At 39.2% G+C, this 27,425-nt stretch overlaps 2 protein-coding genes across 2 annotated transcripts in view; one reads left to right on the top strand and one right to left on the bottom strand.

The window, feature by feature from the left end:
* Positions 1-750: 750 nt before the first annotated feature.
* rpl31 (ribosomal protein L31) lies at positions 751-12,785 on the top strand. Its single transcript, XM_039743980.1, has 5 exons — positions 751-842; positions 1,325-1,431; positions 1,764-1,889; positions 11,692-11,804; positions 12,719-12,785. Exons 2-5 carry the CDS (start codon positions 1,325-1,327, stop codon positions 12,748-12,750), a joined length of 378 nt encoding a protein of 125 aa, XP_039599914.1. The 5' UTR covers positions 751-842; the 3' UTR covers positions 12,751-12,785.
* Positions 12,786-13,554: 769 nt separating this feature from the next.
* LOC120523040 (TBC1 domain family member 8) overlaps positions 13,555-27,425 on the bottom strand; it is a 156,041-nt gene continuing 142,170 nt past the window's right edge. The window contains exons 14-20 of the mRNA XM_039743979.1: positions 26,004-26,102; positions 24,973-25,041; positions 22,850-23,090; positions 20,286-20,351; positions 16,836-16,925; positions 16,107-16,204; positions 13,555-14,309 (exon numbers count right to left, since the gene is read on the bottom strand). Of these exons, the coding sequence (XP_039599913.1) occupies positions 13,869-14,309; positions 16,107-16,204; positions 16,836-16,925; positions 20,286-20,351; positions 22,850-23,090; positions 24,973-25,041; positions 26,004-26,102 (1,104 nt within the window). The 3' untranslated portion in view covers positions 13,555-13,868. The remainder of the gene's footprint in view (positions 14,310-16,106; positions 16,205-16,835; positions 16,926-20,285; positions 20,352-22,849; positions 23,091-24,972; positions 25,042-26,003; positions 26,103-27,425) is intronic.

Below are 27,425 nucleotides of genomic sequence, written 5' to 3'. Positions count from 1 at the left end.
ATGCTCATTCCATCGTAATGTCTAAACTCACACATTTATGGCATTCGAATTTACGCCCACATTTACCTGGTCAGGAGAAGGGTTTTCTACTGTTACGTCTTGACTCCTGGAATGGAGTGAACTCCCAGTCTTGTTTGAATCCAATGTCAAGGTCTAAACGATTTCTGACCAATTCACTCCAATGACATTTGATGTCAACTATTGTGTCGTGAAAAAATATTTTATAAACAAATCAAAACACACTAATCAAATACACTATCATATTTAGATGTCGACGTCACATATAGTAAAATTAAAATGAATTCTGTTTGCATACTAGACACTTCTCACTACATATAAACAACCCAATCACAATATTCATAAAAGCAGCAATGGAGGTGTACAAATTGAGCTGCGTGTTAGGTGTAAATTATTACATACACATTTAATAAACACAAACATTATAAAATTCCGTCAGTAAATAAAACCAGCAAAAGAAAACACCATGAAAGCAAACAATTTGTTTCGTTAATGTACAGATGAAGAGGTACACAGTAAGGTTATGGTAAAGTACTTGCAACGCCACCATTTTTCAAACGTCGTCGTGTTTAATCATAATGCACAGTTCCCCATAAAAATTGTTTTTGATTTTCTAAAGTGTAAACAGAACGAAAACAGTGATAGCATAACGCCGCCGTTTCTTCCTACGCCAACATACGGATAATGACAGCTGCGTCACTCAAACCAGAAGTTTGCTATTTTACGCACGCGCGTCTACCTGACCCGGTAGTCGAAGCGCGCACTGCCTTTGGTGTCTGCCCACGACCCAGGAGTCCTTCCTTTCCGACATTTTCCCTGGGAGGGTGAGTGTTTGTGTGAATAGGCGCTCTGGAAAATCTGAATTAATCTGTCCTCTAACGCGACTTTGTCTTATATTTTGTTAGCTGATGCTTATCATACTTTTATTCCTCAAACAGAATAAGATGATATTTTTTATAGCTGGCCCTATTTTTCACTAAAAACAAGCGCCGCTAGTTCTGATGAAGCTGTAGTGCGCGTTAAGTGGTTTATGTGAGTTGAGGCGTGTGGCTGCAAGTTACTGACACTGACTATACTATATCAGTCAGTCGATAAATTAAATATTGCGAATATTCGCACGCGAGTCCTGAATATAAGGCTCGCTGCATAAATAGTTTAACGTGCTGAAGGTTTCGTTTAACTGGATAGCAGTTGAGTGCGGGATAGTAAGGGCCTGTACTGTAACATGGATGATGCAACTTTTTTTTTTAAATAATACTACAATGTTTTGCTTGTGAATTTTAACGCATTTCCTTTCGCTTTACAGATGGCTCCAACTAAGAAAGGTGGCGAGAAGAAAAAAGGCCGCTCCGCCATCAATGAGGTGGTAACGAGAGAGTACACAATCAACGTCCACAAGCGCATCCACGGAGTGTGAGTGTCATCTGGGATCGGTTGACAAGTAGATACTTCCTCTCCCAAACTTGTTTTTAGATTAGTGTTTGTTTGTTACATGAGTTAGAATGGTTAACTGCCTAATCAAATTAGCGTTAAAGTTTTGAACAAAAGTTCCAGGTATATTGTTTATCACACGTTTTGCAGAACGCATTTAGTTAAAGGTGACAAACTGGCTTGATTTATGGACTTTTGTACCTGACACTTTGATATGTTTAATCTAAGTTAACAAGTATCAAACGGTTTGTCATTGAAAATGTTCTGCCAGAGCTGCTGGAAAACGTCTTTAAATGTATATGTGTGTCTTACAGGGGCTTCAAGCGGCGTGCTCCTCGTGCACTTAAAGAAATTCGCAAGTTTGCGATGAAAGAGATGGGAACTCCTGACGTCCGCATTGATACTCGTCTGAATAAGGCTGTCTGGGCGAAGGGTATAAGGTATGTTCGCTAGTTTTATACGTTAATCGGGTAATGGGATTATCTGTAGGATGATTAGAAGACTGGGCACTTCCTGATAACTGATTTGAGGAGTATACTGAGCAATGTAGTCGATTGCGTTGGAAGCATAGTACTGTAAATCGATTTGTTAAACAGTGGTTATGTAAAAAGTGTATGGTACCGGTGTAATTTAAATATAATGCAGGGAGTGAATACTTTTAGCTCCCATTTGGGTTTTATACTGCTGTCAATGTTAAGTGAATATGTTGCAGTGTTTATGGGCCGAACTATTTGATAACGGTTTTGGAAAGTATATTGGCACCTCGGGGTATAGGAACACCTCTAAACTTGTTTTATTTTTCCACCAAGAAATAATCTTAATGCTGTTTTTTGGCAGTGAAAACGATAAACATTTTGAGAATATGAATTTAAAGTTATGTGATTAAATTTTGTAAAGGTAACAGTATGTACAGCCTGGAGGGTCTCAATATCCTGAAAATATTTGATGTGGTGTTCCAACGTTTTTTCCATGCCCCCTAGTACATTTTTCTGTTACTTTGTGTAGTTTTGACATCTTAATATCCTTTAATGTTTTGTAGTGAATATTAAACAAGCATGTTTATGTTTAATGCTATAGTGGGTTTATAGCTGTAATGGTCTTGCAAGTAAGGCAGTTGCATTGTAGATGGTCCACATACAGTAGTTGAGTGTGTTTTTATGCAAGTGACAGGTGTCGTGCTTCATTATGAACTCCATTTTTCATAGAAGCATGTATTTCGCCAAGAAAAGAAGAAACAAAGTAAGAGTATAGGCTTGTCAACTTGTGGGAGTTTTGTAATGCTGTCTTAATTTTATTTTGGAATGAATGTTTAGAACTGCCCTATTTTATCACCATGGTAAGCTACTGACAAGTTACTAATGTAACTTTTGGTTAGGTTTTACTGCAGAACAATGGAACATTATATTCCTTATCAAGACTTTTTATAGGTCTTATTTAGTCCCTTTATTTGTCAATTTCATTTTCTTACTCTTCTCTAACTTCTCAGCTTTCGTAGCTGCGAAGTGCAATGTGCATCCAGATGCATTTCTTGGCTGATATTTTAGTCAAACCTTCGTTCTTGAGCATTCTACCATTATTTACTGTAACTTCTTAGCGTGTGTGTACTTGTGTCTTGAAAAGGCAATAGGATATATGTGATTTATTAACATAATATCCAGGATGTTTGCATAAAATATGTAACCGTTACATTTCCATGCTGAAGTTTAACTAGAAACTGACAGACTTAAGAGTTGGCAAACATAAAGATCAATTAACCCTAACCCTAGCCAGACTTTCACAGCTATTAGAGGTGAGCTCCTGTTGAAAGCTGAAAACACTTGAAACATCATTGTTCTCTCCATTTCCATAGCTTTTTTTTTTTTTTTCGTTATGTTATGAAGCACTTACACAGAAAAGCATTTGCCATTACGTTTCACTGATTTGGATTGTCATTATGTCATGGTAGTTTAATGTATTTCTATAGATCTGGTGCACTTTTTAATTTGGAAATGAATTTTGCTGTAATAGTTTATTATAGTAACAACTGTCAACAGTCAGGAATTGGATTTGGATGGGGGTGACAGACCATCAGAATTTAAACACTTATATTAGGATAACCCTTTAATTCTGGTTGTAGTTGAAGGTGAAGCGGTTTAGTTCAGGTACAGAGCAATGCTAGCTGCTGAAGAGAGTAATTGTTAGGATGACTTCTTGGCCTCTTTAATACGTTCAGTCCAAGTTAACCATACTATAAGCATTCAGCTCTTGGTATAGCATGCATGTTTGAAAGAGGTTGAATTCTCAAAAGTTTAGAGGGCATAAAGGAGTTGATGAAATGTATTTTAGATAGACAGTTCTTCTTAGTATTTCAGTGCATCTTGTAAAATTTGTATGTGTTCTCACTTTGACCTTTCATTTAGGTTAAGTAATCTAGTTAAGATTACAATTGTCCCAATAGCAAGACTTTAAATTGTAGCAAAATGATTGGTCCACAGCAATGGAGGTTAATTACAGGGCAAGTAAGTAAAGCCATCTCCAACTTGACAGCCTTTCTGATCCGGCTTTTAAGATATCACCATGGGTTTTAAGGTTTATATTCACAAACATTTAAGAATATATTTAACTATATTTTTAGTCTTCGAACTTCAAACATCAATCATTGCCATTGTCCTGGATGTTATCACTATTCTTATTAACAGATTTTGGGTTCTTGTAATGTTTAGTTTCTTGATTTATATAGTGGTAAAAGATTTTAATATCTTGTTTTTTTCCAGCGCAAGACTGGTGGTTATTGGTTTCGGTATATAAACCTGACTTTGCCTGGGAAATTTCGTAAAATTATAGGACTCAGTTAGCATGCTATCAGTTAATTGGGTGTATGAGAAGTATTATGTAACTTAGTGCTTTTCTTTAAATGACATTTGGAGTTGTGGGCAGTGTGGTGTAGTGGTTAAGGTTTGGGACCTATATATTCATAGCCTGAGGTTGTGGGTTCAAATCCTGCTAAATGTGCCGTCTGTCTGTGCTCCAATTGGAAAAACAAAAGAAATGTAACCAGTCGAATATTGTAAATCGTCTTGGATAAAGGCATCAAGTGGGTTACAATTGAATACTTATATATTGAAATGTCCCTTCTTAGTGGACATCCACACCCTAGATATACCATCCTGTCAAATTTACAGCTTTTTTAACTAAACGGGAAATAGTGGTTTTGTTAACGAGTGAATGTATAATAAAGGGAGAGATTAGTACATGATCTAATCTTTACCATTGGTGATTTCAGTTCATATGTTTGTAGTGGTGCCATCAAACAATATTTGACTGGTTGTATAAACGGTATTCAAATTATCTTGATTTTTTTAAGGATACATATTTGGATGTCACTATGAGGTACATGGTGGTAGGGAAAAATGTGGTTATACTGTACTTTGTGCCATTTTATTAGCAACAGCCGGCCAGGACAGGATCAGAAAAACTCAAAAGTATCTACAGGTGCTTGCTTATGGCGAGCGAGTTTAGCAGAGCTTTTCTGCTTCTTTGCTTCCTGTTTGTTTATATCTGTTGTGAATTTCAGTATGAATTGATTCAAGTGCTCCAATCAGAATGGAGGTAAAGAGAGCACTTACCTGTAGTTAGCTGGACTGCTTGATTTTTATTATGGCAATGCTTAAATGTCTCATATTAAGCTTTCTTCACTGTAACATTGTGTGAACAAAAAACAAATCCGAACACATGATCTAAATATGTGGAGAGCTTTTATTCTATAGGAACCTTCAAATGATTGCTAACATTTGTGGTATGCAGTCCATTTAAATGAAAAAAGTCATGACTTTGGCAATATTTGCAGTATATTTTTTATCAGCAAGCATTTCATTATGCATTTACTAAAATTCATTACTTTATTCATTCTAACAAATAACATGCCTCAAGTACTGCTACACAGATCATCATAGCTATCTATATGTAGCACCGTAATGAGGGTGGAGATGCCTAATTTGCACTTCTTCTAGTGTATAAATTATTTTATTAGAGTACTCAACTGTGTTGTATTCCCTTATGCTTAAAAGTGCTTCATTAAATGGGAGACTAAAGATAAAAGCTATTCATATATGAACACAATACAACAGTTGGTGATCCAAGAATTAATGGTTCAAGTTAGACATTTCATAGTTTAATTTGCAGGTGGGAAAATATTTACCAAAGTTTCATTGGATTATCTGGAGATTTTTGCATGGCTTTGTCTTTCTCGCATATTTACCAGAGGGCACTTTTCAAACTTTAAGTGAAGAATGCATTTTTTTTAACATGACCAGTATGGCAATATTTCACACCGTACAGCTAATGCCAGTTGAAGGAACTCAGGGGACATGTTAGAAGACTTGTCCAAAGGGCATACAACACTACTACATTGCAAGTTTTTAACAAATCTCTTTTGTTCCATCTCTAAGGGTAAATATTTGGGATGAACCCTTTAAATAACAGTATATTCTATTATCCTAATATGGTACACAATGGGTATCTGAATTGATTATATGCATACTCACACAGGGTACAATTTTGAGAGGAGCAGGATATGTGACCATTCTCCCACTGTAAAGCAGGCAGGAAGGCAGCTAGATGACATGGTTTCTTAATGGAAACATGTTGCAGTTATGTTTCTCTTTGCATGTGTATTAAGTAATGTAGTCACAGGTTTAAAGTTTCCTCTAAATTCTCAAGAAAACAAACCATAAACTAAATAGTGCAATTTAAATAATATGAGATTTTTTTTAAACTTCTGAGTTTAAGATTATATATTCTTCTTTTTTTTATTTCTTAGGTGTAACTGTAGGTTCAATTTTACACATATATTTTCATTTTCTTATTTAATGTTAATTAATATTCTGAATAAAGCATTGTTTTGTTTTTTTTTTTCTTCTGAAACACCAACGAAACCAAGTTCCAAAGACTGATTACAATTTTAGTTATAACTTAAACCTAATACAGAAGGGAAAAAGAAAACTACAAACTATCAGTCTTTTGTGGATTGCTGTAAAAAGAAATGAAGTTTACTAACACACATTGTGTGTTACATTGATTATCTGTAGTAGTATGTGAGTAAACTGCTGCTTTGACTAATACTGGCAGGAAAGGTTCCACACACCTCCCAGCCCACTGAATTTAAGCAGGTTTGTGAATATTCTATCATTACCCGTGTTCCCCTGAAAAGAGTTTTTGTAACTGTTACAGCTTGTAGAAAGGTCCAGCAGAGAATCCTTCATTAAACCATTGCTGTCTGCATTAGATTTAATCTTATCACCCACACCAAATATAAATTGTTGGGCAAAAAGAAAAAATGCATTAACTTTTTTAGGGATTTTTTTTTGTTTTTCTCCCAGGGCTGAATATTTTTCCAAAAACTAACTTTTTTTAAAAGCAGAACACAAAGCAATGGTTTAATATGTCAAATCAACAAAAAATATTTTTGACAAATGTTATTGTCTTGTATGTTGTATGAGCCTGCATACTATATGATTTCACATACATGTTGCACAGCAAAGTCCTGCAAAGTATGATATTAGTCAAAGCAGCCAATTGCATGCATTGTCACATTGCAGTGCTTATAATGTGTGTTGCACTAATGCCTCCTTTTCAATTTTTTGTGTTGCTGCAGTTTCTCACATATATTTATTATTGTGTACTGTAGAGAGACAAGTCACCCGTTTGACATTGTGCCATGCCACTGCCACCAAGTTTTCTGCTCGCATGAAAACCGGATTGTCGCCTCTTCATCTTCAGCCTGTCTGGCTTCAATTGTGAAGGGTTGTGTCTCCTGCAGGGGTGTGGAAATCAAATTTATTTCTACTTGTCCACGGACAAGTAAACTTAGAAAATCCACTTGTCCGCCAGTTAAATTCACTTGCCCATAAATAACACGTGAAAAATATTTTATTTTTTCTGATCTCTTTTATTGATACCAAAACTGCCTTCCATTTTAAAACTGAAAAAAGTTCTTTCAGGGAGTAGTATTTTGCCACCTTGCTCTAGAACATTATATAAAAGATTCCCTTATTTTAACTAGCTAATAAACAATGCCTTCATTATAGCTACATTAGTTCTTTTTTCATATATTACAGTTACATAACGGAACACTGTCCTGATTCATTTTCTGCCATGTTCTTCAGCTTTTGTCTTGCAACATCTTCTCCCCCAAGAATCTTTACTATCTCGGACAGAATGGGCTGAATGCTGTTCATTTCTGCTTGAGCTGAACTGCATGGTTCCTGGACTGATGGTCCTGCAGAAATGGATGCTGATGACTTTTCAGGTTTTTTATGAATGATGTGCCTGTTGCCAGGTGACAGCCAGAATTCCACAGCTGGTTGTGAGTCAAACTCTTCTAAAGAAGTAGTATTAAACAGCCTAGCATAACGCTCAACCACCGAGCGTTCAGCTTTAGAAAATGCTTTTTCAGTTGAACCAACTTTTTTCTTACTTTTAGACTCGTGTCTCTATTTGACATACTAAACCCCCAGCTCCTATACTTTTTTTCTGCACATAACCAATCACCACACGATAAACGTCTTTGTGAAATTAAAACTAGTTATACGCTTAGACCTCTGAATGGTTGGCATGATTAAACATGTATAATGAAACATTTTTTTTAAGTTCTGAAAACTCTGAGGTCTAGGTTTATAACTAGTTTTAATTTCACAAAGACGTTTATCGTGTGGTGATTGGTTATATGGAGAAAGACAAAGGATAGTGACTGGGGGTTTAGTACGTAAGATAGACACAGCAAATATGCAATAAAGAAAGCCTGCTCAGAAAAGCATCCATTGAATTCTGTGTTCGTGTCTCCGACCGCCAGATCACGAACCCAACATTTACACAAAATTTCAGTTAAACCTGTGCGATACCCATTCAAATATCCAGTTTTTTGGAGCCTCGTCACACCTGCGATAAACTTCTCTACACTGAATGTAGACCTGAGGACACCTTAATACAAGGGAGCAGCACTACAGCCGCCACCCATGTCTAATACATGCTTTAATGCATTTCATCATGAAAAAGATAAAGTATTTATCTTAGTATTCTGAATGTTCATTGAGCAGGAATATCATGAAGTCAATGTGCGGCGATTGCTGCCGGCGCTTCCTCAGTGCAAGAGGAAGTCAGTTTAAGAAGTGCTTGGCGATTAACAACTGGGTTGGGGAACACTTAATATAAAGCATTTAATGTGCTACATTAATTTATGACGGTGTTTGAGAAAATCTAGTAAATGAAACATTCATTTTAAGATTAAATTTAGTTTGCGACATTCTACTGATGAACTACGAGAATAAAGTCAACATGTTTTTGTCTTCGCTGTCTCTGTATTTTTTTCACCGTGGCCTTAATACGCTCTCATAGGTTTTTCAGGGCCTGTTGTGCCAGTTTTAATCAAGAAATGATCCATTTCTCATCCGCGATGCTACTTGTTTCAGTTTCAGCAACACGCATATAGCGAGAACAACATGCTTACCACAGTGCATTATGAGTTGTGCAGGTAATTCCTAATGACATATTCGAAATTCCGCAAGATGGTACATTTCCAAAGAAGTAAATATTACCGATGTTGTCAGGAAAAAATAATCGCGTCTAAGTGAAGATTTTTATTGATATTTCATAACATTTGGAAACTGTTAGAATGTTTTCTTCTTTATTTTTAATAAACTGACAGCGCGAAACCAACTTGTTTGATATGAAAAATTAATCAAAAACGATCTATAGACAGCTTATCAAAATTGATGTCACGCAATAAATTTCTCAATATATCACAACCTACGCGAAATCGCAAATTACAGGAAAGATTAACTGCCTAATAAGCTTTATGTGGCGAAAACAATTGCATTGTAGGTGAAATGACCGAATTTTTATGTAGAAAAAATTAATTTTTATCAATAATATATAAAAGTTATCGATTATAATGAAAAATCATCAAATTACATCGTAATGTCGGCATGAAAAAAATGACCGCATCTCCAAGCGTGTAAATAGGGTAAAATACTTACGTAAGACCAGAAGAGTGATTCCCCTTTGAAAAATCAGCCGTCATTTTGTAAACAATATTGAATAACAATTTGAGACATGAAGAACATGCCTAAGTAGACTGTTTCCGTACGATGTACGTACCCAAATGTTTAAAATTTGAAAGTAGTGGTAAAAACGTGCCCTGCACAGCACATATAATTCTTTTTTTCTCCAGAAAACTACACTTGTCCGCGGACAACTGAAACCAGAAAAACACGTTTGTCCGACGGTCAATTTACCCGTGTCGGACGAGTCGGGCATTGGATTTCCACACCCCTGTCCTGTTCACCCTCACTGTGCCACAAGCTCCAGTTCCCCAGCTCTGTAGCTCCATGAACAATTCTGGTGATGTGTACATGGACATTTTTATACAACATGACCCAAATGTATATAGCCCTGAAGCAGCTCCAGCACAACCTGACTTGTCAAGGGACAGTTCTCGCTTTGAAAGAAATACTTTCCTGGATATGTAGTTACTTTCAGGCAGAAACCTGCGTTTGCTTCTGCCAGTACAAAATCCTTTATGCCATACTTTGTGGGCTTGTCTGGCATATACTGGTGAAAAAAGGTGTCCCTTGTAATTTATCATAGATTTATCCACAGATAAAATTGTTTATATGTTGGCACCACAATGTTAAGCAGGGGCTGAACTTTATACATGGGGGTTATAGCCTGGCTTACCCCTTGAGATTTGCTTCTGGTTATCACAGAAGTGAATAAAACTTTGCAGGAGCACATACATATCACGTTGCATAACCTGTCCAAAGCCACCAGGGGACAAAGTACGTTTGGACCAATGCTCCCTGATGTTATATCACCAGTCTAGTCCCATCTTTATTTGTAATGCCACAAAGCCCTTCATCTCATCTTTTGTTGTGGGTCTCCACTTTGAAAAACCAGAATGCGGTGCAAGCGCAGCGCACGATTCAAAAAATTGCTCTGCATACCTGTTTGTCTCGTCTGACAATACCTGAAAAGCAGCATCAGGAAAGAACAGCCTGAAGTAGCCCAGCGGCTGGTAATCTGTCGTGTCCAACAGTAAGCCATGCCGTCTTGTGAAGTCTGGTAGCCAGTTTGGCTCCCACAGATCAATGTCTGGGTATTCCTCCCACACGAACCTTGCTGTAAGAGAATGCAATCAGCTGGGGTGGCATCGGCTACTGTCTGATCAGCTGATGCCAGTCCCTCACTCTCTTGCTCGATCTCCTGATCACTTTCAACAAAATCTGATTCTGAAAAAATCAGTCCGTTTCGGCGATGATGCGCAAAACCTTGTCTGTTGAGTCTTTTCCGCACTCGCTTTGCTCCCTCGTGAGATGTCGATGCCATCTTGCCTTTGTTTACATTTCGTAACTCACGCAGGATTAGATGCTGAGTCCATGAGTCTAACATTCCTCCAAGCAGAGAGGGAATGCCTGTGACGTAACAGTGAGTTTTGTTGCCAATAACCGCTGATTATCGCCCTGTACCCCTGGGTGTTGTCAACATGTGCCCTCAACCCCTCCTGTCGACAAAAGTCAACATCCGCCCTAAAAGAGTTAAGACATGTATTTTTTATTGGTGGCTGAGTCAAGTAAGGAATAATGCAACCTTTGTGGTGTTTTCCCCATGTGACTTCATGTCCCACCGTGTTAAGCCCCCCTTGGGGAATCAAGCGCCATTATCAGAACTGTCCCTTTTGGTAAATCAACCACTGCCATCAGAGTGGGGGTGGATCAACCATAATCGTTGGAGCAGCAACCCAACTCACTACCGTTATAAACAATAGCAACTTGTGAGCTGCTTTTGGGTTATAACATTTGAGAAGCACTGGAGTAATAAACATTGACTTTAACAAGTGTTTAAAGCCTGTGATCAGGTGGCAGATCCTGTACATGTATCTTGTGAATGGAGGAAATGGTTGCAAGGCACATCAGTGATCAATAGTAACAACTTTCCAATGGTGCATGACAGCTATTACCCATCTTAGGCCTAAAGTCTTTTTACTTTGTAATGAGAGGGGAGTAAAAGCATGACTTGCCTTTGGTAGTGAACAAGCAATGTTTGATCTTTTGTATATGTTTACTGTACCACTTTCCTTGTTTTTCATTTGTTAAATGAAAGTAAAATGACACTGTTTTAGAGATTACTCTCCAGTGTTTTTCACATTACAGATTAGGATTTTTTTTTTTGCTGTGCAATCACTTGCTATCTTTTCAAATTTTGTTTCAGAAATGTTCCCTATCGCATTCGTGTACGCTTGTCCAGGAAACGAAATGAAGATGAAGACTCTCCTAACAAACTGTACACTCTGGTTACATATGTTCCAGTCACGACATTTAAAGGTTAGTTCCTTTTGAACAAAGCTGCAAACTGTTTCATACTAATGTGGTTTGTAAGCAGACATTGGGTATTGAAGAATGGTTGAATATTGATGCTTGTGTAAGTGTGTGTGGTTGTTTTTTTTTTTTTTTTGGCAGTAGGTTTTATCAATAATTTAGACATTTGTTGAAAGGTTGGATAGTTTGTCCATTAAAAGTAAGCAGAGATGGTTTGATGGAGAAGAGAGCTCTGCTAGGGTGCTGATGGTTAGGAATGGAAAGAGCTATAGCTTTTATGTAGTAATTGTTCTAGATTCTCCTGCTGAACTGGATTTGTAGGCAAATGCATTTAAACTGTGACAAAGAGGCAAGTTGAAGTTAGACATGTTTGAAAATGAGGCAAGGGTAGACTCTTTTTGGGTCTGACACCTTTTCAACCACTGTTTTTTTTCTTTTATTTTTATTAAGCACAGCCCTCTGCACCCTATTTTGTATTACTTTGGCATTGAAGGTAGTTAATGTCAAGTATCTTAAAAAGCTTTGCTGGTCAAGTAAGATATTACACCCAAATATAAAAAATAAATTGGCAATATCTTGGCTTTAGTGACATGAAGTCAGTCATTTTAGTTAATATCAGGATAAAAGATAAAAATTAAATTAAAAAGGGCAGTAGCTTTTTGTTTCTACTTTTGAAAATAATAAAATCACATGTAATGCACTTACCATCCTGTGATCCATCGCAGTAAATTTTGCTAGCTCTCCTCTGGTCTGACTGCAGCAGGCAGGAATAAAAGTGGACTGAATGCTTAGATTACTGGCATTTTGTACATTATGCCTTGAAGATAATACATTGGGTGTTGAATCACAGCTCCAGCAAAACTTGAAATGTTTAATCTTTTTTGTTAAAATGCATTAATTTTGTTTTTTGTTTGTTTCAGGTCTGCAGACAGTGAATGTTGATGAAAACTAAAATGCTGTTAAGTAAAATAAATGTATAAAATACAATTTGAATTCTGCTGTTATTTACATGAGCTGTGAGATGTGTATGGGGATAAAAAGGAAATCTGTGGAGTCTAACAAGTATGTGGGCATCAGAATGTAATGTGCTGCTTTCATAGCATTACAGCAGGGGTCATCGGGTGTCGCTTTGTGAATGAACACTCGGGGAGTGAGTAACTGTAAACTGAGTTGTGACTATAGAACCCGATCCCTTTAACAAGTTGTTTCAACTAGTTGATCAACGTTAGCCACAGGAGATGTTTGGCAGCATCAGGCACGCATTCATTCATTCGTAGGGTACCATTTCAAGTTTCCATTCCACCTAACCTGCACTTTAAAATGTGATTGGATCCTGTTGGGATGACCAGAGTAGTGGAATTGATGTGAGAGCACAAGAGGGTCTACTTGCTATATTTGTTTTTTCTTCAAACTAAAGCTCACAAAAGTTTAGCAACCAGCATGGTGTGGTTAGTGTGTGCCATAGCCCAGTCACTGTGCAGATTAACACAACCTATTTTGCAATACATTGTACCAAGTGCCATCAAGATAATCTATGCTAATGTGTGCTGCACTATCGCCAACTGTACTCTGCCCCGGTCAATGCATTGGATTGAAAGCTGGTCAGAATGGTGTAAAGTTGCAGAAAGCTGTATTTGTTTTATACTTTCAGTAGTATATTATGGTAAACCAAACTATCACCTGTAATTTGAGTAAAGGAGCAATCATATCAGTTGTGTAAAAAAAAAAAAAAAAATTTAATCAAAATACACAAATTTCACAAAACAATGTCAAAAGCACAATCAATGCACACTTGACATTTCACGACAGTGGACGGTAAGGCTACAATCAGGTATTTACAAGATCTGGTAAAGTTTCAATTTCCAGCATTGAAACAATAGTGGTCATTGGCAAGACAGGATGGACAAAAGATGACCATTAAAACAATGTTGACATTTTTCACAATACTTGGTAACAAGCACAAATATTTTCTGCAAATTTTAAATAAACAGTAACCTTCATTGTACATATTTTTAAGTAGGTCATCAGAAATGCAATTCATATTTAATTAGCTGCCTGAAGACTGCCATTCTACTTTATCAGCAGTATATTTATTCTCTCGTTATACTGGTTTAGTTTAGCATTTTCAATTTTGTTTTTCAAGTCCAGTGGTTTCTCAAAGAAATTAACAAGTGACTGTTCTGTGAGAAGAGAAGCCAAGATCTGCTCAAAGGTCACCGTCCATTCTGCCTCAGAAAGTGTGAGAGACTGGGAGTTTTTCCTGTCTGTGTTGTTCCGGTCAACAAATAAAGAGTCATCCTCTAAGAGGCTGGGGCCTACTGCCATGTCTCCGGACTCGCTGGTATCTGCGGACACCTCTGAGTAGCTGCCCAGGCTGCGAACTCGTTGGCCCACCTCTCCTATTTGAAGCAGCAGGGTGGTCACAGTGGCGATAGCTTGGCACAGGTCATTTTCATTGGGATCTTCATGAAACATGCTGTATAGCGTTTTGCAAAACTGAATAAATTCTCTCTGGTGGGCAGAAAAACAAAGTTAGCATTTGAAGTAAAATACTTAAAGGACACCTAGACATTAATACATTCACCATATTCCATTGATGATATGTATAGGATAAAATTAGTATTATTGACGGTATCTGTCAAGAATTGTATTTAAAAATTGCATTAAAGTGGTTTCTTTCTGTCCCTTACAGTTGTTACCAATAGAGCACAATGTGAAGTCAGATGCCTTAAACTTAGACTACAACCGCCACTAGTGAAAGCTCTCCAGGCATCCTGAGCACTGCCCTGCATTTACTTACATAATGGTCCTTGTGCTTTGGCTAGATGTCTTGTAAATGCTTAAAAATAAATTGCCCAATAATACAAACTCGGTTCTTCCAAAAACAAGTCCACCTCCTTGTCGATGCAAGCCAGAATAGACGGCTAAATAATATTAGAGAAAACATGCATGTTATAGGAGCTATGAGAAAGTGCCTGTGCTCTGAGGAAGAGGACATACAGCTACTGTTCTTATTTTCTAAAAGTTGACAGGAAGATCTTTCACTTGGTTAAATTTGAGTGAAACTGGAAACTGTTTTTGCTTGCTAGCTTATCTGGAACCCTCTTTGAAAGTTATTCTTGACTGCTTTTTTGTCAACTTCCCTTAGACTGATTTGGCTATTGGACCACATCTCCTAACAGCTCTTAAGGGGATACTACTGAAAAGCCATTTGATGTTGAGCTGGCTCAGACAGATGGAGTGCCGTCTAGACAAACCTGGAAGACCCAAAAGGGTAGTGACGATGTGGTAAAGTTTACTGGTTAAAAGATGATGAGTTGTACTCCCACCTCCAGGAGTGGAGACTCATGGGTGAGGGACAAGTAGCCTTAATGGACCCAGCTGAAGGCCTCACTAGTTTAAGGCAGTTGTCAGGAGCTGTGGTCAAAAGGTCATTGGTGCTATGTCCCAAGGGAAGTTCTAGCAAACCAATCAAAGACTTTACAAGGGTAAATTGAATGTCACCCAGTCTGTCCACAGCAAGGCTATGTAAATGACATCAACTGGAATATAGTTGAGCGGTGTAAGGAACACTTGGAGGATCTCCTAAACCAGGCTGCATAAGCTCTCCTCAGAGGAGGCTGTGCTAAAAGCATTTGTTTGTGGGGTTCAGCCAGTTGCAGTGGCTCCCACACTGGAAAAACCTCAGGGCGAGATGAGAATGACTGGAGATGTTGGAAGCCGGAGTTATGAGTATTTTACCCAATATGCTCCCTCAAGTTTGTGCAGAAGGTGGGGATAGTGCCTGAGCAATGTCATGCTATGATGAACCTTAGAACCTCCACTAAAATATTAAAAAGGAGGAGGGGTTCAAATTCGGAGAGGACACACCCTGGGAAAGCCCATGCTGAGGTTCTGGAAAAAAGAGAAGCTCAAAGGTGGGAGTGCTGTGGAACAGTTGACAAACTCTTGGTCCTTGCACAGATGTCTGGGGAATGCTCTACACCAGAATTCATTTGCATTTGAATGTAATGCAGTTGGGATGATGCAGTCCTCTTGTCTCAGCCTGAAATGAGGCTGCTGGCCAGGGATGCTGGGTTTAATGTATGTGACACAGAGGAGCTTAGAAATACGGGTGACAACCGAGTTAAACAGCTGCTTCTCCTGATGAAGAGGAGACAGCCGAGTGCCCTTTTTGCACAACTTGATGCAGATTGTCCAGTGTTTTTTTTTTAAATTACTAACTTAAAGCCAAGTATCTAAATGGATTCAAAGCAGATCAAGACAGGAGGAAATGGAAACACGTAACTTGCTTGACCAGTGCCTTACCTGCGTCATCATAGGTAATCCTTCCTCGCTCTTCTCCTGGTCTTTGGCCAAGTCTTTCAGCATTTGTTTCAGTTGCTCCTGATAGCTCTTAGTCTCACCTGACAAACACAGAAGGGAGCACAGCAACGAATTACTGCAAGAAAAGCAACTCAAGTAGCCTTTTATGTAAAATGCCCGATTACAGTAAAAATGCAGCCAACTAATAGAAAAGATTTCAGCACACGTTTATCGGCAGCTATACACTCCTATTCTTTACACATTCACCACCACAAGTTCTACTCATATTCTTGTGTGCTTTTCTTTGTATTTTTATGAAATTTCTGAAAAGTCTTAATGGAAAGTCTGGGCACTTCCAAGTAGGAAGTGAGAAGGAGTAACAAAATATGGGGAAGTAATTGTAAGAAATTTTGCATCAGTTGTTGGGAGAGCCTAACTATGGAACGTCTCTTCGGATTCATCCAACACTGAGAATCATTCTGCTGAGATGGACAATAAAAAGAAACCAATGGAGAACTCAGATTTGAAGAAGCGTCTTCCAAACCGAGCTTCATATCCTCAAGATCTGCAGCTCACAGGCTAGGCTCCTCCACCATGGCAGGCTCAGACTTCTAAGACCGGCAGAGAGGGAGACGCATGACATGGCTGGTATGAGCCGAGAGTGATCACGTCTTAGTGCTCAGGGAGATGGCCAGTAACTCAGAAATGGAGACACAAGAGGGCAGCACTTACCATTCGGCCGTCCTACATACAAGGGTCTGCTGGTAGATAGTAGGGGAGTCTTCAATGGAGAAAGACTGTCGCTGTCGTTTTCTGTGAGAGCTTAAAAAGAACATTGAAAACAAGTTAATGTTGCAATATGTGTCTTGGTTGTTTTATTTTTGCTAGGACAGTGGCGTAAACAATTCTTTCTTTGTAAATGACATCTCTCACAAATTAAAACACTAATTATATACAGTATACACACACACATTTATATATATATATATATATATATATATATATATATATATATATATATATATATATATATATATATATAAAAGTCAATGTGTGTATGTATGTATGTATGTATGTATGTTCCAGCATCACTTCTGAACAACTAGAGCGATTTGTATGAAACTCGGTACACACATTCCTCATTGGTTGACTAAAATACTGTAGGGTGAAATCATTCCTAACCCACTCCCTTCTGGGTAAGGTGGGGGGTGATCTTGCAGTCTTCTATGCATGTTATCATTCAGTTGACACTCGGAATGACCACCAGATGGCGAACTGGAGGTGACTGCCAGCATTCTTTATGTTTGTGCAGCACCGCGCCCCTGTTGCTTTTCAAATGAAATAGAGTTAGACGGTTCTGAGCGTCAACTGGATGATAACATACATATAAGACTGCAAGACAAGGACATTAGTGAGTCTTTATTGTTTGTTAATTTATTTTTAAAGTTGTTTTTTTTAATTATGTTTTTTCTCAAACAATTTAAAAAAAAAAAAAACAACAACTTTATTTTCCTCCCAGGCAACGCTGGATATTTCAGCTAGTTTGGTATAAAAGTGGGTGCCATTGCAAAACAAAACAAAAAGTAGAAACCAGAGGCCTACAAAGTCCTAGGCACCTTGAACTAAAATGCCAATATCTGAATAGCTGAATGCAGCTGTTCTACTGAGGTTTGATCAGGCCATTTTGAGAGTAGCTGACGTCTGGCTCTACATGGCAGGATGTGCTTTGGTTTATGATGTGGAACTGCAGTAAGACTGGGGACTTTCATCTTGAATCTTGTAATCTGGTGGTTCTTATCTTGGGCCCCATGGCTGCCGATCTGCATTCACGCATTTAACTGAGCACATTTAATCAGACAAGACATTCTCGGCTTGCAGTCTGTCAGATCAGGGACACCAAAATGTTTTCATTTTTTTAAATACATCAAGTGTATGGAATGATTAGTTCTTCCGATTTTTTTTTAAGCTACCAACCGTGTGATGTTTACAAAGGTAGGACTGATTTGTAAGGAGATGCTGTTCTTCTCTAACTACCTCCTCACATTAAGGAGAACAACGTTCAGGTCCCGGGTCCTCTCTGCATGGCGTTTGTATCTTCTTTCCATATCTGAGTAGGTTTCCTCCCACCATCCAAAGACAGGGAGGTTAGGTGAGCTGGCAATACTAAACTGGCCCACGTGTGTGTGTGTGTGTTCGCCCTGTGATGGACTGGCGTCCTGTCCACAGTTTTTCCTGCCTTGTGCCCTCTGCTAGCTGGGATTGGCTCCAGCAACCCTGGTGTGGATTAAGTAGGTTAGGAAATGACATGGCTTGACCTTCTTATTAGTTCCAGTGCCTGTTTCATGATGGTCTGGTGTGTCTCTGCGCAGGACAGAATGAAAGTAGAACTCAAAATACTGGTGTAATATTAGCTGTAGCCATAGAAAGGTAGATTTCTTAGAAAAACATGGTTTACAAAGGAGTACACAAACAACGTGCCATATTAATTAATCAAGCAGACAAACGGAAACAGCACTGAGGGACACTGCTGACCAGCCTTAGAGCCCTCTGTGGCAGTGGCCCAAGTGTCACCGGCCAGCTCTTGGCTGCAGTTAGAACTTCATTTCTGTCCAGGACAATCCTGTGCTTATATAGCAATGCCATGCGTAGTCCATACTCTGGAAGAATGGCTGACCCCTAACTGAATCTCATAACTCGAGAGGAGTGTAATATAAACAGATACATACAGTGCCTATAAAAGGTATTCAATTATTTTATGTTTTACATTTGTAATTAATTCATTTACATCACTTTGCAGAGTGTAGCACACCCACCCCTCAAGCTTATAGTTTGTGCGGAGTGCGTTACCAGATTTGCATACCAAGGAAGCCACTACACTTTTAAAATGAGGGACGGATAAAATCAGGCCAACACCTACCGAATCTCCACTCTGCCCTCCAAATAGTAACAGCACCCAGGAAAAAGCCCCTTAAGATTAAATACACCAAACACACAAATATATAAAATGATCCTTATTTGCTAGAATAACTATTTACAAATACAAAAAATACTAAACACACCCCACAAACAAACCCCCACACGACGATGATTACAGTCCTGAAAAAAAAGTTTTTACTGTAAGTGATTCTGGAATTGGAAACTAGGGTGAAATGATGGAAAGAAGTGCTGAATGCTCCTATTCAATAAACTGCTTCCCAGAATATGGATAGTGAAATTCTGTCCTACCACCGGAGTCCAGATGAATAGTCTTTGGAGGTGCGCTTCTTATCCAAGAGCATCGGACTGGATTGGGAGTTAAAGAAACCCACCGCCGTCCTTACATCTGGTGGCCAAGCACCAGCCTTCTCCGCTACGAATGTCCAGTAACTGAAAATGTTTAGGAGCTGCTGCGGATGACGTTGATTGGAAAATGACACAATCGAAAAGTCCCACCACATCCTTCTCTTCTGGTTTTATTGGTACAGTGCATACAAACCACAAGCCCCTCCACATCAGTGCAAACCTGTCTAAAGACCCCGACCCCAATTTACAAACAGAAACTGGTGCACCCAGTGTTGTGACTCACGTTTAACAAACACTCAACGGGACCGTCATGATGTTAACAATCAAATCCACAACCTCACAAAGCTAAAGAAATGATTCTGCACTTCAGGAGGGGACGGCTGAACCGCTCACCAGTTTGCATTGACGGGCACAGTGGGGGAGACAATGTGCATTGTGTTTCTATTGTCTGGCACTTGTGTGTCGTGTACTGTATATGGTGACCTGTACTGTGTTTCAAGTATCTGACTGGACAGACTGGGTGGCATTTCCTTTGTGCATTTGTACAAAAGGCATATAAAGAATCTTGAAAAAAAATCCAAATCAAATCCACTGTGATCCAATTTAAAATATGAAAACATCCAGGGGGTGAATACTTTTTACAGGCACTGCACTATTTAGAAGAAATGTCAAGATGGAAGTGATGAATGAATAGCCACATTTACAGTAATGGAGAATTCAACTACTAGAGCACTTCAAATGGGAGATGAGCCACATCTCAGTTAGAATATCTGGATTAGAAGGGAAACAAGCAAGAACAGAGACATGATGTTGGGGATGTGTAGTAGGACTCCCCTCCCAGTGATACATGCTCGCTGCAAACTTGATGTACCACCTAAAATACCATAAAAAGCGTCTTACCAGGTGGGATGTGCAGTTTGTACAATAAACGAATTTTGTCACTCATCTCGCCACAGTACATCGTATCTGTTAAAAGAAAGTGAAAGCAATTCGATCAGCTGTGTTTATATTAGAAAATGTGCTTCATTGGTGTTCAACCTGTAAGAACTGGTAAGCACATAATACTTTTAGGAAATCCATAACTGGAAATTGACAACAAAAAAATCAAAGTATGTATCCTCATAAAATGTGTATAAATGAATGCATAAGGAGGCAGCAGTGAAGTCCAATCATATTCAATACGCCTCTGTGCCTGCGTATATAACAGACTTTGCACCTCATAACCTGCTTATGCTTAGTTCCTTTCTACAATGTATTCTTGCTTTTTGTTTTGATTATTATGCTGTGCCAGTCTGTGAGAAATGTTTCTTAGGCTCTGCCAGGAGGAATGCTCAGAAAGTACTTTGTTTCCAAAGGTGAAGCTCCTAGTTAAACGCCGATTGGTTTATAATACCATAGCAATATTATTTTAAAATTATAAAAAGTGATACCAAACCCTGGCACTTGAAAAAAACCCGAATACTGCAAGACCTCGACACACTGGAGTGCGACAACTGCTGACTGGCTCAACGCTGGGACTTTAGAGTTGCAGCCATCTTTGATCTGAAGAAGACAAAGGCACTTCAGCCAACTGCTGCATTCATCTTGGCTGAGTTTGCAACAGGAGCCTGGCTGGCGCCCTGCCCGGGGTTTGTTTCCTGCCTTGCGCCCTGTGTTGGCTTGGATTGGCTCCAGCAGACCCCTGTGACCCTGTAGTTAGCATACAGCAGGTTGGTTGATGGATGGATGGATAATCTAAGTATTTGTGTCCCGATTGTTTTTCTTTTTTGTTTATTTTTCTTGTTATTGTGGTTATTTTAGCACTGGTGTGGCTTTGAGGCGGCACTGTAAGTGGAAGTACCTTTGCACAGTGCATTTCCCAACACTGAAGCTGGTCTGTTTGTGGAGCGCTCCCTGCTGGACATGGCACATTCATACACAACACAGTATCCTGTATCTTCAGAAGATAGCTTAGTTTTTTGATTGTGCATAGGACTGCTGAGACTTGTAATAATACAAAGTCTGGCCTCCCTCAACAATCTTTACATTCTGGCCATGTCAATGATTTCGTGGCACTGAAGTAAATCACCACATGCAAAGCTTAATATAAAAAGAAACGTCTGCTCCGAAAGTCTATGCAATTCTGGGCCCCCATACAGATCTGACACACGGCTGACCTCTTATGCTTCTTTCCAGTGTTTTATATGGGACTGTGCATACCAGGCTAGCGGAGAGCCCTAAGCCAAGGAGATGTGGAGGGTGAAGCTGGCATGAAAAGGCAGGAGAGCTTTGTTCCCATCAATACTGTTCTAACGAGAGTGAAGTGGGTAGACAGCTAATCAAATACAGTACCTGCCAGCTTTGCCAGTTCACATTTATCTACAGTATCACCTATGTGAGGGCAGCACTGTGGCACAGAGGGTAGCGCTGCAGCCTCGCAGTAAGGAGACCTGGGTTTGCTTCCCGGGTCCTCCCTGCGTGGAGTTTGCATGTTCTTCCCGTGTCTGCTCTGGTTTCCTCCCACAGTCCAAAGACATGCAGGTTGGGTGCATTGGCGATCCTAAATTGTGCTTGGTGTGTGTGTGCCCTGCGGTGTTCCTGCCTTGCATACTTTGCTGGCTGGGATTGGCTCCAGTAGACCCTCATGACCTTGTGTTAGGATGTAGCAGGTCGGAAAATAACTGACTGACTGACAACTTACCGGATAGCTGGTGTGCAAAAGACGTCAGCCATCCTGCAGGTGCTTTTCTCACTCCTTCTTTATGGCAAACATTTTACAACTATTGTCACTTCTACCAGCAGATTCACAGACAGTTTCGATCCAAAAAACCTAAAGTTACTGAATAGTCATAATAGTACATACTGTAACATAACGCTCTGTGTGTGTGTCATGCATAAGCACGTGTGTGCCATCTTCAGGACTCCAAAAGGGTATGCAATACCACCCCAGAACAGGAGGGGGTGCCATCATTAATATGCGCTCCTTTTTCTTGCGCAATCCAGAAACTTCTAAAGCAGATGATCACTGATGTCACTTCTGCTCCTTCTTTGTATACAGTCATGGCTGTAGTTTTGCACCTTTGTGTGCTATTTCTTTTGAACCCCCTCTCATCAAACCATCATTAAATGGGGCTGCCCTCTGACCCCTCAGCTCTTTGTGGCTTTGAACATGCAGTATACAAACATAGACAAATACTTTCAAAAACATATTGTATGTATTGTATATATAAATGTATATATTGCTATGTCCATTTTTGTGTGTGTGCACGCACACGTGTGCCTTTACTAGTAAAGCATTATCATCAATTCTCCTGATGAGACATCCAACTAAGACTTCTATTGCACTATGCACACTATTTACTATGAACATACGACAATAAACTGGACCTTGAGTAATATTACTGAACTGTACAAAAATGGCACAGCATTTCAAAAAGCAGGAGAAATACAATGATTAAGATAAACAAATAAAACGGAAACCTTACCCAGAAAAACTGCAAACTCTCTGAAGTTAATAAGAGAGTCTTCATTCTTGTCCAGGAGGCGGAAGGCTCTGTGGGCCACAGTGTCCGTGTGCAGTCCGCAAACCCACGGGGACAGCAGGTGATACAAGCTTGTGAACTGCGGCCTGTCGATCCTGTACTGATCCACGTATTGGAGACTTGGGTCGTGGTGCTGCACAGCTGATATGTGCTCACCCCAGTAACAGTTTATAAAATGTTCTCTCTTAAAACAACAACAAGAAGAAAAAAAGTATGTCTATTAGCTATAATTAGTATTAGTAGTAATTATTAGTATATCTATTAGTTATAATTATTTTTCAGTACCTTTCAATCATTATATAAAGCAAGACTGCAAGTGCCAAAGCAAGGTCGTGTCTTTTTGTGTATCTATTAACTCTGACAGTTTAACGGTCTTATCATCCTCTTTAATAAAACCCTTGTGTGCGTCCAGGTGTCCGTGTGTGTGTGTCTTCTGGTGAAGTGCGCATGCGCGGGGCCACACAGCACGTGTTCAGTCTCTTCCTGTGCATTCCCTGTGCAGAGACAGAGACAGACACACACACACACAGGCGCGCGCGAGTCACACACACGAGTCACACACACATGCACACACATGCACACACACACACGACAGACAGACAGACAGACACACACACACAGACACAGAGGCCCGCAAGAGAGACACACACACAGGCACGCGCGCCGACCGACAGACAGACAGACAGACAGACAGACACACACACACACACACACACACACACACAGAGGCGCGTGCGTGCATTGTTGCAATGTTACTTTTCTTGGTTGTTTATTAAATTACAGATTTTTCAAATGTTCATTTTTTCCCCCGTGCTTAAAACTCATTTAAAAAAAAGAGTTTTTAGCAAGCGGGTCGTAAGGCTATAGTGCAAATTCTTGCAGTGTTAGTTTTCTCTGTTGTTCAAGGTTTTCTTAGTGTTATTCAATGTTTTTACATTTAGTTTACTATTATGCTGTGCTTTCTATGGTATAGTTAACTATATTTGTGCTTAAAAACTTAAAAAAATATATATTTACATACAGTTCATACGGTCTGGAACGGATTAATTGTATTTACATACAATCCTATGGGGGAAAATTACTTCGGTTCACGATCAAATCGGGTTACAACCAGAGTTTTGGAACGAATTATGGTCGTGAACCGAGGTTCCACTGTATTACTGTCCGACAAAATTACAGGGATTTTACAGAAATACAAACCAGTATTACTGAGAGAGAAAATTAAAGGCACACAATACAGTGACGCATATTACAGCCACATTCAAGGTCCCTTGCCATTTAATATTGACTGTTCCTACTAATGTGTATGCACTACTGTTCTAGCGCCCGTTATTGTAACAGGCTTAATGTCTAGTGAAGTATAAAACCTTGACAAAATCAAGTCAGCAGAATAGCTATGAAATAAGTGCTACCACTGCGGTGGGCTGGCACCCTGACCGGGGTTTGTTTCCTGCCTTGCGCCCTGTGTTGGCTGGGATTGGCTTCAGCAGACCCCCCGTGACCCTGTAATTAGGATATAGCGGGTTGGAAAATGGATGGATGGATGGATACCCACTTCCTGCTGAAATCTGGCGGCAGAGTAGAGTGTTTAAGGGTCTAACTACTCGGAGAGATTAGCTTACCTGAATCTACTGGTTAGGAACTTCAAGAGTATAGAACCATAGCAATCTAATGTTAAAATATTTCAACAAAGTATTAAGCTCAAGGTAAAGTGAACACATTTAAAATGTCTCTTCCCACTGAAAACAAGTTTAAGCCTAAGATAATCTGAAACATTTTGTAACACATTTACTCAAAGAAAACCATTAGATTAATGTGTACTACAAAACAGTTGGTCACTAGCAGACTAGTGCCGCTATTTAGAAACTTACTACATGATTTAACGTTTTAGAAGTCAAGTGCTATACAGTAATTCATGTCTGTTTATAGTGGTCTGGAGGGGGTTCCCATTCAGCACATTGACAGAACAGGGTCCCTGCCTCGACTGGAAATGGTGTGGGTTAGATCATGAAATGCCATACACAGTAGGTACGGACTTCTCATCAGCCTATAAAGACGAGGCTCACCTTAAACAGGTCGTACACATCACTCATTTCTTCTGGTGTCAATGAGATGTCTGGAGCCACAAGTCTCAACTGTCAGAGAAAAAAAAACAAACAAAACAATTCCATACAGTCGCAGCTCAGTGTCATGCAGACTCAGGAGTCCGCAGTCTGCCTAACAAGTGAGAACAGCAGCTATGCTAAGAATCCATAAAGGAATGATGTACACCATTGTCTTGTTTCATACTGCTGGAAAGTGCCTGCGAGTCACCTAGTTCCAAGCATGCTTGCTACGTAATAAAATTATACCGATAACAAACTGCTTGAAAATCTTTCCAAGGACATATGAATCCTGGTTCCTGTTGGATCAAACTAACAGGTGGCACAGGATCTGCTAAAAACCACATGGGTTCATGGATGTCTTTGCCAAGAGTCAATAATGCAGACAGACAAAGGTGTGTAATGGTGTGCGGTGCATTTTCAGGGCACACTCAGTCCTTTAAAACGAATACGACCAGCGTGACAGGCAGTCAGGCACAAAACTATTACAACTGTTCAAAGAACACCCGCAAGAATCCAGTTTTATTGTACTGAACTAACAAGCAAGCCCACAACAGAGTGATTGTATGATGACGCAACGAGCGAAATGGAGGGCTCTAAACCATACGAAGGGCTGAAGGTAAAAGCCCCCCACACCAAACTTTCAGCACTTTGTTGGTCACAAGTTATGTCAAAATCAGGCTATTGTACTGGAAACTGGCAGACTAACTCCCAAAATGCATGGTGTTTAATAAATACCAGAAAAATAAACTGGTTCTTGAGAATGTGCTGCTAAAATGTTATTTAGTAATAAAAAATGCCATTACACACCAATGTATTTAGTAGAATTATGCATGTTTAATTAGGCATTATGAAAAAGTAAAATTAGAAAAAAATGTATTTGAAAAATTCTTTCTTCAATGTGAACCCAAATGAAGTGTAAAACAATAATCAGAAACATCTCTCTCTCTGTATAATATATAAAAAGAAACAGAGAACAATGGCTCTTTGTTTACCGTATTTTCTTTGGTTGTATCTTCATGGGCCTGCAGCACCCTTATTCTGTGCCTCCGGCGAAAACACTCAATTTGTTCTACTGTAATGTCACCAAATTTCTGTAAAAACAAGAAAAACGGACCACTGCTTAAAATGACTTTAAAGTTTCATTAACATATTATGAGTTTGGTAGGTGACATATTTATTAACCAGTTGTAACTGATTTTTCTATCTTCAGATTCCTTAAAGACATCTAATGGAGAACATCCATCCAACCATTTCCATTGCATGGAAAAGCTTGCAGGTTACTGGCTTTAATACATTTTGCTCGACACTAATGTCTTTGAAAAGTCAATTGTTCCATAAGGATTAAGTCTGGCTGAGAAGGCACAGGGCAACTGCAGTGAGAAAAGGACCAACTGGATGCTGACTCTCATTCTGGGCAGCTTTAAGAGTTTGATTGATTATTTCAAAGCATTGAGATGGCTGGACCAACATTTTCTTAACCTTGAAGGATTAGTCAGACTGGTCTTTTACAGAGTACTAGGAAGCTACAGTCACTATGAAACAGCATTAACCTATAATGCAATATATAATGTCTTATTAAAAAGGGTTCACGGGAAAGAACAAAAAGTTGGTAAGGCACGGCAAATGGAGTGACATCAGTCTTAAAAGAACAGTAACATTCAAAGAATGAAGGGAGGGCATCACCTTTCTATGCAATAGCAGGGCATAACAAAGTCTGCTGCATAGACTGTACAGATGTAACCATGAAAAAGAGTCCGTCTGACCTCTGCCCACACCACGTCATGTGCTTGGCTAGCCAAAACGACCAAAGTACTGCACTTGTGATGTAACATTTGTTAGTGACATGATTGGTTCACCTATACTGTAAATATTTAAATCCATTTAATGGGGAATTTGCAGCTACTTGGTCAGTGGCTATGGTCATTTTGGAAAATGTTTTCACACGTATGTTCTGAGTATATTGAGCTTAAACACTTAAAAAAAATGTTTTGCTGAATCTTGTGCTACATATTATCATAGGATCCACTTTCTGGAAACAAAATGAATTGACAATTAAAAGAAATGAGTAACCGTTAAGGATCTCAGTAATGTGCATGCTTATACAGCTCTGTTACTTAAATTATGGCCTTAATCTACTTCCATTATACTCATCTGAATGAATCGGACTTGTTCACTGACCACATTAACAACTTAAAGCTTATAAACAAGGCTTTGTCACGGTGTAATGGTAAGGTTGGATTGCTTGTGCTTGGAATGGTTCAGTAGCAGCAGAAAACACAGACATATGCTTAAGAGACAAGCTTTTTTTTCTTACTTATTAAGATGGTAAGCAAATTAGGAAAATAAAATAGTACACAACAGTAAATGGTTGAGTTTTTTTAGTCCTTGCTCTCTCTGGGCACCTCTTCAAATGA

Source organism: Polypterus senegalus, chromosome 2, assembly GCF_016835505.1.
Source record: "Polypterus senegalus isolate Bchr_013 chromosome 2, ASM1683550v1, whole genome shotgun sequence".
Lineage (NCBI taxonomy): Eukaryota > Metazoa > Chordata > Cladistia > Polypteriformes > Polypteridae > Polypterus > Polypterus senegalus.
The sequence above is the reverse complement of the archived record's forward strand: the minus strand, read 5'-3'. Positions and strand labels throughout refer to the sequence as shown.